The 14,121-nt window shown below is 40.3% G+C and overlaps 1 protein-coding gene across 1 annotated transcript in view; it reads left to right on the top strand.

Annotated features, from left to right (window-relative positions):
- The window catches only part of NSF (N-ethylmaleimide sensitive factor, vesicle fusing ATPase), an 85,159-nt gene that overhangs the window by 59,906 nt on the left and 11,132 nt on the right, over positions 1-14,121 (top strand). Inside the window, exons 14-19 of the mRNA XM_067312037.1 lie at positions 239-395; positions 1,568-1,701; positions 3,852-3,918; positions 4,082-4,161; positions 12,222-12,356; positions 13,168-13,281. Of these exons, the coding sequence (XP_067168138.1) occupies positions 239-395; positions 1,568-1,701; positions 3,852-3,918; positions 4,082-4,161; positions 12,222-12,356; positions 13,168-13,281 (687 nt within the window). The remainder of the gene's footprint in view (positions 1-238; positions 396-1,567; positions 1,702-3,851; positions 3,919-4,081; positions 4,162-12,221; positions 12,357-13,167; positions 13,282-14,121) is intronic.

Below are 14,121 nucleotides of genomic sequence, written 5' to 3' on the forward strand. Positions count from 1 at the left end.
TTGTGCTGATACTATATGGAGAGACATCACTAAGTATGAATAGTCCTTAGCAGCGTTCAGTCATTTGAACTGAAATGTTCTGTTTCACCAGTGGATGTGTATTACTGACCACCTCACTTAGCTTAAGCATCTTCCAGAGTCTTGGTCCTGGTCACTTTGGTGATGTTTGTTTTGTGTTTTTTTTTCATGTGATGCAAAATTCTTGAATAAAATGAATGTTTCCTCTCTTAAAATACAGGCGTTTGGAACCAACCAGGAAGACTATGCAAGTTATATCATGAATGGTATTATTAAGTGGGGTGATCCTGTAACAAGGGTATTGGATGATGGGGAGCTGCTTGTTCAACAAACTAAGAACAGTGACCGTACTCCATTGGTTAGCGTTCTTCTAGAAGGTAAATTTAGGAAAACTATGTGTTTTAAAAAAACAGCTGACTTCTGCAAACTGTTCTCATCAGTTACCCCAGGTGGTGATCTGTTATATCCTGTAACTGCATGTAAAAGTAACATATGGGAGGAAAAATAGAATTAGTCCCTGTCAATATTCCTGAATGAAATTGCTTCAAATATTAAAACCAGCATCTCAACCTGAGATTTGGTGGGACATCTAAATCCTATTTTTGGAACAGCAGAGCGAATGCATTGAGTTAATAATGTAAATGTGGATGTTTCACAGTGGAAACATCTCTAGCTGAGTTAGTTGTCTAGATTCTCTTTGAAGACACTGGTGAGCTCATCAGGGTAATTCACTGAGTCCGCGCAACAATTCATCTGTCCACGTGCAGGTGTCCACTGTTAGACGGAGGTGGATTGCCCTCTAGAGTATTTTTGACTATAAAGAATCTAGAAAACTATTTCAAACTTCTGTGCTATAGATACTGGGGTAGAATTTGTTATTTACTGATCCCTTCTTTCTTTCTTTTCCTGAATTCCCTAAATGCGGATTGCTACCATTGCTTAGAAGTCCATTGCTTTGAAATTAAACCCTGAATAGCTTCCCTGAATAATTCTTTGTGTTTGTGGTCAATATATTGCTAGCATGTGATACCCTATTGCACTCGGAGTTCCTTTGCATTAGGTGTATAGATTAAGATGCATCTTTGGTCTCTGTTTGAATTATTGTGGTATGATTTTAGGCAATTTATAAATTGTGTGTTTGTCAATATTTACTTGGCATTCAAGCAGTTGACTTGTTTACCACAATGCTTCTAGAAATCGTATGCAGAAGGGGCATAAGCCTATTTAAAAAAGATTCTCCAAAATACTGACAGATACTAATTTCTCAGCAGTGGCCAAGTCTGCAAAATGTGTTAACATTATCTTTCTTATTAGTTTCTTGGCAAATTAGTCTGCATGCACTCAGATAAGTTGCATTAATTTTCTTCATCTGGAGGGCTGCATTGAACTATGAGTTAGTTTGTGCCTTCTGCAAGCAGAAGAAAAAGTCATTTCAAAATGCAGATCCCCGTGAATGGGATTATAAGCATGTTTAAAGTATCTTTCATGCTGAGTCTTACCAGGCCTATATTCTCATTTGTTTATTGCTTGTGTTTGTCCTTTATTCCAGGTCCCCCCCACAGTGGGAAGACTGCCTTAGCAGCAAAGATAGCAGAAGAATCCAACTTTCCCTTTATCAAAATCTGTTCTCCTGATAAGATGATTGGATTTTCTGAAACAGCCAAGTGCCAAGCTATGAAGAAGGTACCTAAGTGTCCTACTGCTTTGTTTGATTACAGTCCGATTCCGTGTTCTCTGATGAACTGAAAAGGGAATTTCCCTTGTGGCTGTGCCTTCTGCTGTCTGAAGGTCCTGAATTCCTATAGATACATTTGTTTATAAAGCTGAGTGAATGTTGTCATAGCACTGATACTGTGCATGACCCTTATCCCATGATGCTTAGTTTCTTTAGGAATCCTTTTGGGAAACCCAGTATACACTGATCGGTGAACGTTAAATAAAACAGCTGTTCACTGAGAACCACCCCTCTGTGTATCACTGCATGGATCTTGTAGAAAAATGTAAATTGATATATCGCTTTGTGTAAAACAGTGTCATATTAAAGCTGTGTCCCTAACTTCTGAGCGCTTTCTGTAATAATGCACTAGTCCACCCAAACACTCAATGAGTGTGCTGCATAATTCTGGAAGAGCGAAGTCAATTGAATGTGATGTCAAAACACATTAGATTCTGTATCAAGCATCTATTTATGTTTAATCCAATAAAAATCCTTTTAGATGAAGCTTTGCGGCAGAATTGCTAATATCACAGGTTATTCTAGATGCGGGAATACTGATCTGTATTTTTTTGGTACTGCTTGTGGTCCATTGTGATTCCTTATATGTTCACATGGAGATGTTTATTAGGTATGTTTGGGAGTTATTTTCCTAATTAACGGCCTGCTAATAAATGAATGCAGAGTGTTCTGGTTACCGCTATGTACTGCTAAACAGGACAGAAAGCAAAGAAGTGGCAACTGTTTTGTTGGTCTGGGAAGATGCTACCAGCAGGTTCCAGCTGAGTTAAATAGCTGCTTTGATAATTGTTTTCCAGGAACTGAATGATTAAAGGAAGCTCTTTAGATAGAAAGGACCACAGTTGTTTTGAGTGTTTTCAGGGATCCTGACAGAATAGACCCAAAGGAGGGCAAGGGTCTTGCTGAAGGTAGCATATAAAAATTTAAAGCTCACAAGCTTTTGCCCTCATTCTTCTTCAAAAAATGCTCTTTTGTCCTAACTGATGAGATTTAATGAAATCTCTGGATACCGTTTCAGGGTGGTGTAAGCACATAGCAATCAGCTCTGGAAGGGAACATTTCAAGGTCCTGCCCAGTTGGGTCTGATATATAATCAGTACTGACAGTGGAACAAAACACCTGATCTGCAATTAGCAAGTTTGGAGCTCTGACTCCAAAGATGAAGGCAGAAAGGACTTAAGTTTGCACTTGGCAAGAACAAATCTTGTCTGAATGAAACTAGAATCAGTTTAGAGGGGGGAATGGTTAGTTAAACAGAAGTTATAAGAAAAAAAATTAAGACATTTACAGAGAAGTTGAACTTCTTAAATCATTTCAAGTAGTCAGCTGGAAGGAGATCTTAAGGAGTGTCATTTACAGGAGCAAGCTGACACTTACGTTCTTTTTGTAGCCGAATTATACTGAATTAGGCATGTAAACAAAATATGTTACCCTAAGAACAAAGGGGTAATTCACTGCAAGACTGCATAGTTTCCAAGAGAAGCAATGTGCTCATAGCTAGAAGCCCAATTTGTCATTTAGATTCATAAAGGAGCCTTTTGGACTTTGCTTGAATTCAGGGTACACTGGAGGTGGGCCTGCAATACCACTGCTGTCTTTAGTGCTACTCACTGTCCAAACCCAAAGGTTTGCAGGGCACTGCTTTGCTGCTGTATAAAGGGTGATATGGAGGCTTAATCAGTACCTGAGTAGGTCCGTTTTCCCTCCCGTCCACTCTTACGAAGAATAACCAACTTGGATATAAATCTTCATAATTGCATTGTGATTGTGGGTTTGTTGTGTGCGTGTTCTAGTATTGCCCCAGCTCCAGAAAACAGAGGAACGTTGCTTTGTTTTGTCGACTGCTTGCAATTAAACACAGAGGCAGCTGGCTTTTTTGCAATGTGTCTAGGGTAAATGAACAAAACTGAGCTCTGAATTTGTTGAGATGTTTTATTAAATGCAGGTAGAGTCTAGTCGCTTGGTACTGATTTTTTCGTTCCCTGTTTATTCTCTGACTGCTGCTGAGTTTAGTTAAAAATGAGTCAACAAGTCCTTATCATGACTATTGTAATTTTACTTCTGAGATTTAACAATGAGTCATTTTGCTGTTTTCTAGATCTTTGATGATGCATACAAATCCCAGCTCAGCTGTGTCGTAGTGGATGACATTGAGAGACTTCTAGGTGAGTTAGGATGATGGGAGCTATGTTGGCTGTGCAGTAGGATTGCAAACTAGAAGTCATCTGGAGGCATTTATTACAGGAGCCTTGAACTCCTTTTTGATACAGTTATGTGGCTTAAAGGTGTATCATTTTAATGGATATTAAAGTACATTTTTCATTTCAGATTATGTCCCAATTGGGCCACGGTTCTCTAACCTGGTGTTGCAAGCCCTTCTTGTACTGCTAAAGAAGGCCCCCCCTCAGGTAAGAAGGTAATTGAGGAGTAAGATGCTGTGTTCCTATAATAATTTTGATACTGGGGGGCTTTGTGTCTTGATGATAGCGGCTGTGGTGCCAGTGGTGTTAGAGCTACTGTCTCTGATTCAGTCAAGTTAATCCTAGCCTGCTGCTGAAGTTTGCACTGAATAAGACGAACAGGGAGGGACTTTTTTGCAATTCTTCCTGTTGTTCATTGGAATTCTCTTGTGTCTTTGAAAGTGTCTCCATGAATAAAAAACATACCAACAGGAAAACCTTGAAGCTTGGTGTCAGGAAAAAGCAGGGAAACACAGCCTGGATGAACTCAGTTCTTTGTAACTTTTACTATCCTGAAAATGGAGTAACATATGCGTGAGAATTGTTTTCATTAGAGAGTTTGGTGAAAAGACCTTTCAAATCTAGAACTTTGAACTGAATTGTAAAGTCACAGGCCCTGAAGTTCCCCATGTGACTGTCAACCTGAGAGAATGAAGACTTTTCCCAGTGAACTGTCTATGCTGTGTGAAGCCTCTAATATAAAACTTGGATTCTGCTATCACATAAGAACAGAGAGACTGACAGTATGCAACAGCGCAACCATTTTTGGTGGTCATGATCTCATGTAATCATTGATTTTTTGCTGGATATTTCCAAAATATCAGCAAACGATTGTTCCCATAAATCAGGAGGGGAAAATGATGATTTGCTTCAATAGTCCAAGGAACTTAATATCATAAGTTGTTCATTTTTTCACTGCATCCTCCAAGATTATGTTGCACTTTGTTGGCACCCGAGTCTCCGTGAAAGCAGGATGCAGGACTTGAAGCTCTCAGATATTTGCCAAGTTTATGCATGTTTCTAGAGATTCATACTTTGCAATGTTTGAAATGCCCTTGAGGCTGGAAGACTTTGGGTTGACAGCCAATATTATGGTGACTTAAGCTATAAATTGTTGGAGGGTAGAGAGAAAGAGGGAGAGAGAGAGAGAGAGAGAGAGAGAGAGAATTTTCTTAGGAAATGTCACTGTTTGATTGATGTTAAATTTTTTTGCTAGGTGTCCACTATCAGCTACTGTAGAAATTAGGACACTGGGTTAGGTGGACCCTTTGGTCTGACCTGGCTGGGAAATTCTGATGATGGGGTTCTTATGACACAGACTAGCATATTTGTTTCTTATCAGCTCCCTATGACAATCATGATGTGGGGGAATTTTTTTCATTTAAAAAGGAAAAAATGTGTAAAAGTAGAAGATTCATGAAGAAAAAGGCCAAGGCTTTTCTGCTGTGAACCTTTACCCTGAAAGAGATTGAATCTGGGCATGAAGACTCTTAGAGTTTTAAGTTAAAGTGAGAAACCCATGAGGAAGATAAGATTGCTGGTTAATTGTTGCTCTTCCAAGTTCCCTGTGAGATCACTAGTTCCCTTGGGGAGCAATTTTTTTGGAAAATGATGGTTGGTTTCAGTTTTGGTTGTAAGTTGAGATGCAAATACATGCTTTAAATGTAGGTAGTCCTGACGCTACTCATGTACCTGCTGCATGAGGTCAAAGTGACAACAAAATCTCCCCCAGACTGAGGTCACAGTTCAGGTTCATTCCTTGTAAAACTGGAGAGTCCTGGCTCGTACCAGACAAGTCCCAGCGCTGAGAAAATTTGTAGTCAAGTTGCTGAGGAGACAATATCTGTTTTCCATTGCTATTGGATAGGCCCGTGTTAGTCTAAATGGCCCCAAGTGTGAACCATGCAGTTAATTTGAAAGGTTTAGAAACAGGAATCACAGAGCAGTTGAAACTGCAAGCAAGGAGTGAGTGAGAAGTGGAGCGTGCGTCTCAGCAGTACAGCTATGCTGCTCCCATCTCAGTGGCCTGGATTATGTATTCACACAGTGTTGTCACGGCACTTGCAGTGAGTATACTTAATGTGCAAACAGCTTCCTGTGATTACTGTGGGGTAGGTATGTAAGAGGAGCATTTGCGGGATGATATATTATTAATTATGCCTTGAGCTATATGTCTCCGTTAAATTGGCTCATGAAAACTGCCTCCCAGACTCCCACTCTTCCTACTGGAGCTGTATTACTTTAATTTGGTGTGGGAAGTGCAAATACTCCAAGCTCCTGGTTTTCTGGGTTTTCTGCCTTGTTTGTACGTTTGCAGAAGTTTGGGAGTAAACACATAAGACTTTAAAGAAACTAGACACATCTCTGAATTTGCTTTAAATTCCCAGTCACAGCTCATGATTCCTAGTTCCTCTGAGCAATGCTTGAATAGTGGTATCTATTACTAGTTCAAGAAGACTGAAAGACATTGCGTTTTGTTTAGCATCTTTTTTAAACCAATTAAAAAGCTTTTCTAAAATGGATTGAAGAGAAGAAAATAAACCATGTTCTCTTGGGTCTTTATTTCAATCAAGTTTCCCTGTGTTGTGCAGGAGAAGAGACTGGGGGGGGGAATAGAAAGACTGAAAAGGACTGTCGCAGCAGGGAGCCAAGCGGGAGAAAAGGACTTCTCTGAGAACTAAGCAGCAGCAGCTCCGAAAGCCGAAGCTGCTTCATCTACATGCAGAGTCACACAAGGCATGGAGACGCTCACCAGCCCCACAGAGGTTTCACATGTGCTTCCCTGCTGGTTCCTGTGAAAAGCTAACAATTGGCTCAAAGGGTGAAAGACCATTGCAGCATCCCCGCGCTAAGCTGGACGTACAATTTGTGCAGTGTTATGAAATGTCTGGCTTAGCGAGATGCTCTCGAACTCTCTTGTGGATGCCCTTCCAATGCTCCCAGAGGCCCCCAGCCCCTTTCCTCCCTGGGACACTGGAGGCATTTGCAGATTTATGAAAGTTGACCAGGGGGGAAAGGGGGGAATAATCTCCTTGTTTGATATAATCCCACATGCATTCCTGATTCCACTTCATTGGTGTGAAATGGGAAGAACTCCAGTTAACAGTGACCTTAGATTTACACCTGTAAAGCTGGAGAACTGCATTTTCTCCCATTATATGCAAAGAATTGTTGTTACCTCCAAAATGTCTGCTTAAAAATTTATAAGGGACCAGAGTTGAGTGAACAGCCATTGGGTAGCCAACAGAGGCACTTCCATCATACTTGGCTATAGCATACTTCGAGCTCCCCTCTGCTTCCCTTGCCTGGGGCTGGTTAGTTTTTCTGAATTTATGCAATCTGAGACTCCGTTTGCATGTTGAGACCTCATTTGTGTGTAGCAGAGCCAATAACATGGTGCCCATTAGGAGGTGAATATTGTGTTAGAATCTAGAAATGCTTGCAAATGTAGTAATTTAAAACTACTTCTTCTTTTGATCTTTGAATTCCACAGTTCTTGCATGTTTATATCCATTATTCAGATAAATTCAATGCAGTAGGCAGGGGGGAAATCTAGGGTTATCCCACCTCTAGAAGGCAATGGAGCAAATTACCCACCTCTCTACTGGGTATCTCCCCATAAGTATGGAGGGGGCTTGGGCTCATAACTGGGGTACTTTAATTGTCTCAGAACGGGCAGGATAAATCCAGGCTTAAGTGGCATGCCTGTATCTAATCCTTGTTGATGGCAGAACCAGCACTAAAACTTCCATGATGAGTCTGAAACCAAATTCTCTAAAGCTGTTGAAGTTCTGTATTACTTGATTGGCACTCTTTGGTAATGGTGATTTTTGGACGTTCAGCTTGAATCTTGGTCTTCTATGGGCTGAACACATATGGCACGTTGCCCTTCCAGTGGCTGCTGTAGAAATTAAAGGCAAAAAATGTGAAGGTTTCTGAAGATGGGGACACTTTAGCAGTGTATCTTATGGGAAGGGTGAATCCATCTGTGTCTGTGAGTCACTGCAGAGTGGCTGGATGAGGTCAGCTTTTTCAGTTTGGCTTGATGGCTTTTCATGCCTTTGTGGTACTGTCTGGGGCAAAACATTTCTGATTGGTAGGTTTTCCTGTTTTTTGCTGAGCAAGTTGCCTGAAACTTCTAAAAATACAAGGGACTCCTAACATGTCTTCATTTTCTTTTAGTAATTGATACAGCAGAGATTATGCTTATTTTATGGTAACTGATTTTCCAGTGGGTGAAGTTTAAAGGTAGTGTGCTGAAGTGCCTAGCTTCTTTTGAAGAAAATAGGGAAAAATCCATGCATTTTGGGTTCAGCACTTAAAAATTTTAAGCAATGTTTTGCAATGTAACCATCTGTTCTGATGAGTTTTCTCTCAGTCATCAGTTGTTTGGGATCTTGCGCGTGGATCCAAATAGTCATATCTAAAAACTACTGATGAATCTGTCCTCTGTTAATTTGTCCTATTAATTTTGAACCTTGTTAAGCTTTTGTCATTCTTGGTGTTGTGCTGCATGAGTTCAACTTAACTTTGTGTGGAAGCGTGCATCATTTTATTTGGTTTAAACCTGATGCTTGATAATTTCGTGTCGTGCTTTGTAGTTTTTATTCTGAGAAACAGCAGTTTTAACCTGCACCTACTCTACGCAATCTATGACTTTACAGACTTCTCTGATACCCCCCAACCAATTTACCAAGAGTCTATTTAGGGAAGTCATTCCCTACTTCTGACTGTCCCCGTTGCTCTCTTCCGATTTCTCTAGGTGAGTCTTGTATTCGAAATTGTGTTTGCAATGACTAGGATTGCAAAGTATCCTTAAAGAGAGAGCACCCTGGATTCATGCAGTAGAATAATAACTTCTGTTTTACTCTTTCCCCATTCTAAAAATTTCTAAATTGTTTGTTTTGCATGATGCTTAGCACTGAGGTTGTATTTTCAGAGGACTTGCCACAATGACCGATTCCGGTGGCTTTCTTAAATGGTAATAACTCATTTTAGAGTCATTTTTGTGTGTATAGTAATTGTCTGCTGGCCTGATTTACAGCAAGTTTTGGGTTCATCTGACCAAATGTGGCTGTCAGCAGTTTGGTTGCCTAAAACTAGTCTAGTTGTTTAGAACATAGTTTGCTGTGTGAGTCCGGAGTGTAGGCAGCTTCTTTGGGAGGAGATAACTGTCATCTGGGCTTCGTTAACTAAAAAGCAAGTCTAGACAACGAGCTCGTATATGGACACCTGAAGTCAGAAAGAGGTAAAACCTATCTCACAAATTAAATCTCTTTACTGTTTATATCTAATTCCTGGTGAGCCCTTTTAGTCTCTGATGAAACCACGAACTGGTCTCCATTTTTATCATAATCAAACATGTACTACATCAACTTAGAAGTCGTTCAGGTAGTGTCCTTCACAAAGTTAGTCTGCAAGCCGTTTCCCCACGATTGATGTCGTGTCTGCTGTGCCGTGCACTGTGCCCATGCTGTTAGCTGTATTTTGGGAACACAGCAGAGCATTTTTTTATAAAATGCTCCTAGTTCATGCTGAACTCTTGTTAACACTGTTCATTACACAACCTTTTCTGGATTTTGAGAGTTCTGTAGGTTTCACATAGTAGTAATAAACACTTTTTTTTAAAAGAAATAAGGCACTGTTGTAGCTTGTAGAGCAGATCAGTCTTAGTGGTAGAAGTTTACACAGACTTGTGCTTGCAGGACAGGGATGGTGTGTGATTTGGAGGTCTTCGTTCTGTCTTTGACTTCCTTCAGTCTCCTTATCCGTATAATGAGAAAATTGTTCAAAGGTGCCTAACAGCATGCAGACTTGTTACAATTTTTTCAATAAGATAGCATGCCTTCTCTTTACAGGACTTGTAATTTTTACTGAGTTATTATAGCATATATAGTATCAGATATATCAGTAGTATTGATAAATTGAACAAAAGCACACTGATGACCTGGGAAATAGAGCAACCAAAAAGCAAAGGAAGTCAGGATTAAGATGAAACCGTCTCCATCAGATCTGCTGATGGTCTCCATCTCTGTTTTCCTCTTGTGGAAGATTTTAAACATGCATGAGTTCTGCTATCCTGCATGCTGCTATCCCAACTGTATTTTAGCAAGTTGAAGGCACCTTTTAACCCTGTTGTTGGATGGTAACTTGAGAGCGAATGTCAGTGGCTCTCTCTAGCGTCTGCATCACACTTCTGTGGTTCATGGGCAGCTGAGGCTTTTAGTATCTTTGGAGGATTGATTTCACACAGCTTCCAAGCCTGTGTTTAAAGTCTGTTTTACCAACATCAGAAGTGAAGACAACTGAAGTTTTGTCTTTGTGTAGGCAAAAAGCTTATCTGTTGCTGAGCATCATTTATTCTTTTCAGTCTGTTAAGTGCTTTAGCTGAAACTGAGCGCCTGATGGGACTTTCTTGCACTCTAATTCTTCAACTTGCGCTCCTTATAGGAGTGAGGACCAAATCCCATTCGTTTACTCTCCACTGAGTGCATAATTCTTTTCGTCTTTGCATGCAGGATGTTTTTTAGATGTTTTTTTGACTCAACCTTGTAAAATAATAAAATATTTTCCTGGACTTGCTAAAAAAAGAAAATGAATAATACGCAATGCCAAAGCAGTGGACATATAGAACATAGCACAAGAAGCAGTTTACGGAATAATCGTATTTATCATGCTTTATGCAGATAAACACTCAGACCTTATTCTGCTTGCTGAGTGCCATCAGCAGGTGAGTTTTGTCTAGCTATAAAGTATTTTCCCAGCCCTGCATTTTTAAACCTGGCATTTCTGTTTTTGACTGTCATCAGTTCACAAGTTGGCTGCTTTTCCCCATTAAATTTCCCAGTATGTTTCTTAGGATGCCCTCTCTAAGAGGTGCCTGAACTCCTGAGTGTGGTGCCTCCTGAGATGTAGACAGTGATTAATATACAGAAGTGTTAGCACAGTGTTTCCCTGACAATGCCTTTGTGTGAAGCTCATGACCTGGGGCATGCTCTGGTTTCAACTTGCCAGACGTGACTTCCTTGCGCTATCTTAGGCTAAAAACAAACCTGAAGCGAGCACTTCGGTTAGTTACCATTTCTGGTGCTTTCTTATCGTCCATCATTCAGAGCAGGAATGTAACCTGTTCAAATATAAAGTTAGTGAAACAGAATGACAACCAGGGAAAAACAGGTCGTGTGGTTGTGAAGATGCATCATCTTCATCAAAGATGTATTACATTTAAGTAGGGTTTCATTCTTCATTAGAGAATGCAAAGCATTCATAAAATTAATTCTGGATACCCTGTGGGGAAGGTTTTGTGTTTTTCAATGATGAATTGAGGTTTTGTGTTGCAAAGATGAAGTCTAGAACTTTGTTCTTTGTCGCTGAGCATCAGCAAAACTCTTGTACAGCAAATGAGTAGGATACTGGGCCTGCCAGGCCGCTCCTCAACCTGGGGGCTTCTCGTGGTCTGCACTGTGAAAGGGACTGATCATGGCTTGTAATCCCACCACATCCTTCCATCAGCCAGCCTTTGTCAGTGTGTGAACACTGAATGGTAAAATTCGAATAGCATTGAAATGACATGTGAAAGTTGATTTTTTTTTTTTTTTTTTAATTGGCAGTTGATGTTTTCCATTCTTTGCTCCCTAACTCTATTATTTATAGAATTGGTGTGCGCACTGTTGGTTTGAACTCGGAGGTTGCCAGACTTGTTACTAGCCTTTTGGACAACCACAGTGGTAATGGGAAATCTTACGAATTTATGGCTTACGAATTAAGAACCTCTGTTCTTAAAGCATGAGCTGTAAAACCATTGGAGCTGTCTGTACAGTGGCAGAGAGTGTCACTATACCCACAGGATTTCTGAAAAGAGGGTGTTACTTTGAGAAGTCATCTGTCATTCAGTTTTTGGAGTGAGAGTTGGTTTATGCTTTTAAATCTAATGATGTTTCAGCTATCTGTGAATTTAGTAGAAAAGGTAAGGTAGGAAAGCCGTGAGTACAGGTGGGTCTCTTGTGCACCATAATTTTTGGCCTCTTTGATGCTATTATTCTGACTTCTGGTCCTAGTGTCATATGATTGATGTTGACTACCTCAAATATTGATGTGTAATCTTATTAGTTTTATTTTAAGGGATATTTTTAAATGGTCATTTTCTCTCTAGTTAGCTGGAGCTTCCCAAGTCTGGTTCCTCTCCTTTTGTTTTTCCTTCCTTGACACTTTTTCTGTTGTGTGGACAGGGTCGCAAGCTTCTAATCATTGGAACCACCAGTCGCAAAGATGTACTGCAGGAAATGGAAATGCTGAATGCTTTCAGCACTACTATTCATGTGCCCAATATTGCAACAGGAGAGCAGCTGATGGAGGCGTTGGAGGTGAGAAAAAGTTAATGAATGACAAAAACACTCAAAATTTACTGAAAATGAATGATTTTGCAGTAGATGTGCATTTTGGAACACTGTCTCACTTATGACCTAACAGCAGTTATGAGGCTTCCCTGAATTACTTTGTCATATGATAAATTAAGGAAAAATAAGAGCAACAGATCTGGGGAAAAAGTTCATGGAGTGGATTGAAAAGTTCAGAGGGCATGGAAGTGGGTAAAATTTTATAATTAGGGCACTTAAACTGAAATGTGCCTGGAGGGTGCTGAGCTCTCATTAGCTGGATCAACATCAAATGAAAGTGCTTGGTACTGGAGAGATTATAGGTTCTTTATAAATTGATGCTCCAAATGACTTCTTATGCTATGCCACAGAGGAATTTGTAGCACCTATTAAAGGCCATTAAAATAAACTTAACAGGCAGAACTTTTGTGCAGCCTTTCAGAGTTGTCACAATGATAAAATCAATAAAGCACGAAAGATTTTGGAGCTTTTGCAACAGATTTGAAAATGTATTGTTGGATAAGCCACTATGTTCCTTCTAGACTTCAATCTGGAGAAAACCTAGAATGGGTCATAAGATTGAATCAGCAGCTAGCTGGTTAGAGATGCTATGACAAGAAACATTATGCAGTGAAAGAGTCTCTAAGTATTTTGCCTTGTCTGGGTATATTGCAACAAATCAGCTGTCTTTCTAAGCTAGAAAATGAGCTAGCTGCTCATTCCCTTTGCCCTGGGTTAGGTAGCACTTCACCTACTGACAGTCTCCTGATATATAAATATATATATTTCCCCCCCCCAGCTCCTGGGTAACTTCAAAGACAAGGAACGCAGCACCATTGCACAGAATGTCAAAGGGAAGACCGTCTGGATTGGTATCAAGAAGCTGCTGATGCTGATAGAAATGTCATTACAAGTAAGAACTTTTCTGATCCAGGAAGGACTGGGGTAAATAGAACAGTGTTAGAGGCTCCCACTTGTCTGCAGACTCTTGCTTTGACTGTGTGGTGGGAGCCTTTGAATAGGTTTAACTGAAAAAAGAAGAAATTTTCTAAACAAAGAAATTGCCAGGTCTTGGTCGGTGGAGAGCTCTTTAAAAACCACAGTGCCTATAGGCTGTTTAGAGCTGCACTTCAGAGAAGAGCATCTGGCAACTAGAGGGATTGGATTAATTTACCTTTCATGAAATTTCTGCTCTACACACAGCATGTTAAGATTGCAGATAGTGATCATTTAGGATTTTTTTTTTTTTTTTTGAAGAAAAAGGTGCCTGTGCAGGTGTATGTGCTCTTTCCCTGAAGAAGATAAATCTGTCAGACTGTTCAGCTGCTCCTCTCTTTATTTTCCACTTTCAGCACTTTAAAGAAAATAATTGCAGAGGGTAGAAATATGTAGCTCTTAACCCTCCCCCGCACCCATCATCTATGCCTGCAAGCCAGCCATCAAGCTTGTGCTCGACAGTATATGCATGCTAAAAATGAGAGGGTGTAGCATGCAGCCCTAATCCTCCACGGCTGACATTTCAGCGCCCTTCTGAGGCCCCCCCCCCTCCACACACACTCTCTTTTCACATCAAATGGATTTAGTGCAGCTGAGTGAACTGTCCTTAGATCTTCCTAGGAGAGGCTGAGCATAAGCTAAGAGGCATGTAGTTTAGCAGCATATAAGTCATGTATCCCTCTGTTCACTATTCACAATTCTGTTAAAACTTGCACAGGACTAAGGATATGCTCTGACTGGATGTCACCTCAGGGAA

Source organism: Apteryx mantelli, chromosome 28 (assembly GCF_036417845.1).
Source record: "Apteryx mantelli isolate bAptMan1 chromosome 28, bAptMan1.hap1, whole genome shotgun sequence".
In the NCBI taxonomy this organism is placed as follows: Eukaryota; Metazoa; Chordata; class Aves; order Apterygiformes; family Apterygidae; genus Apteryx; species Apteryx mantelli.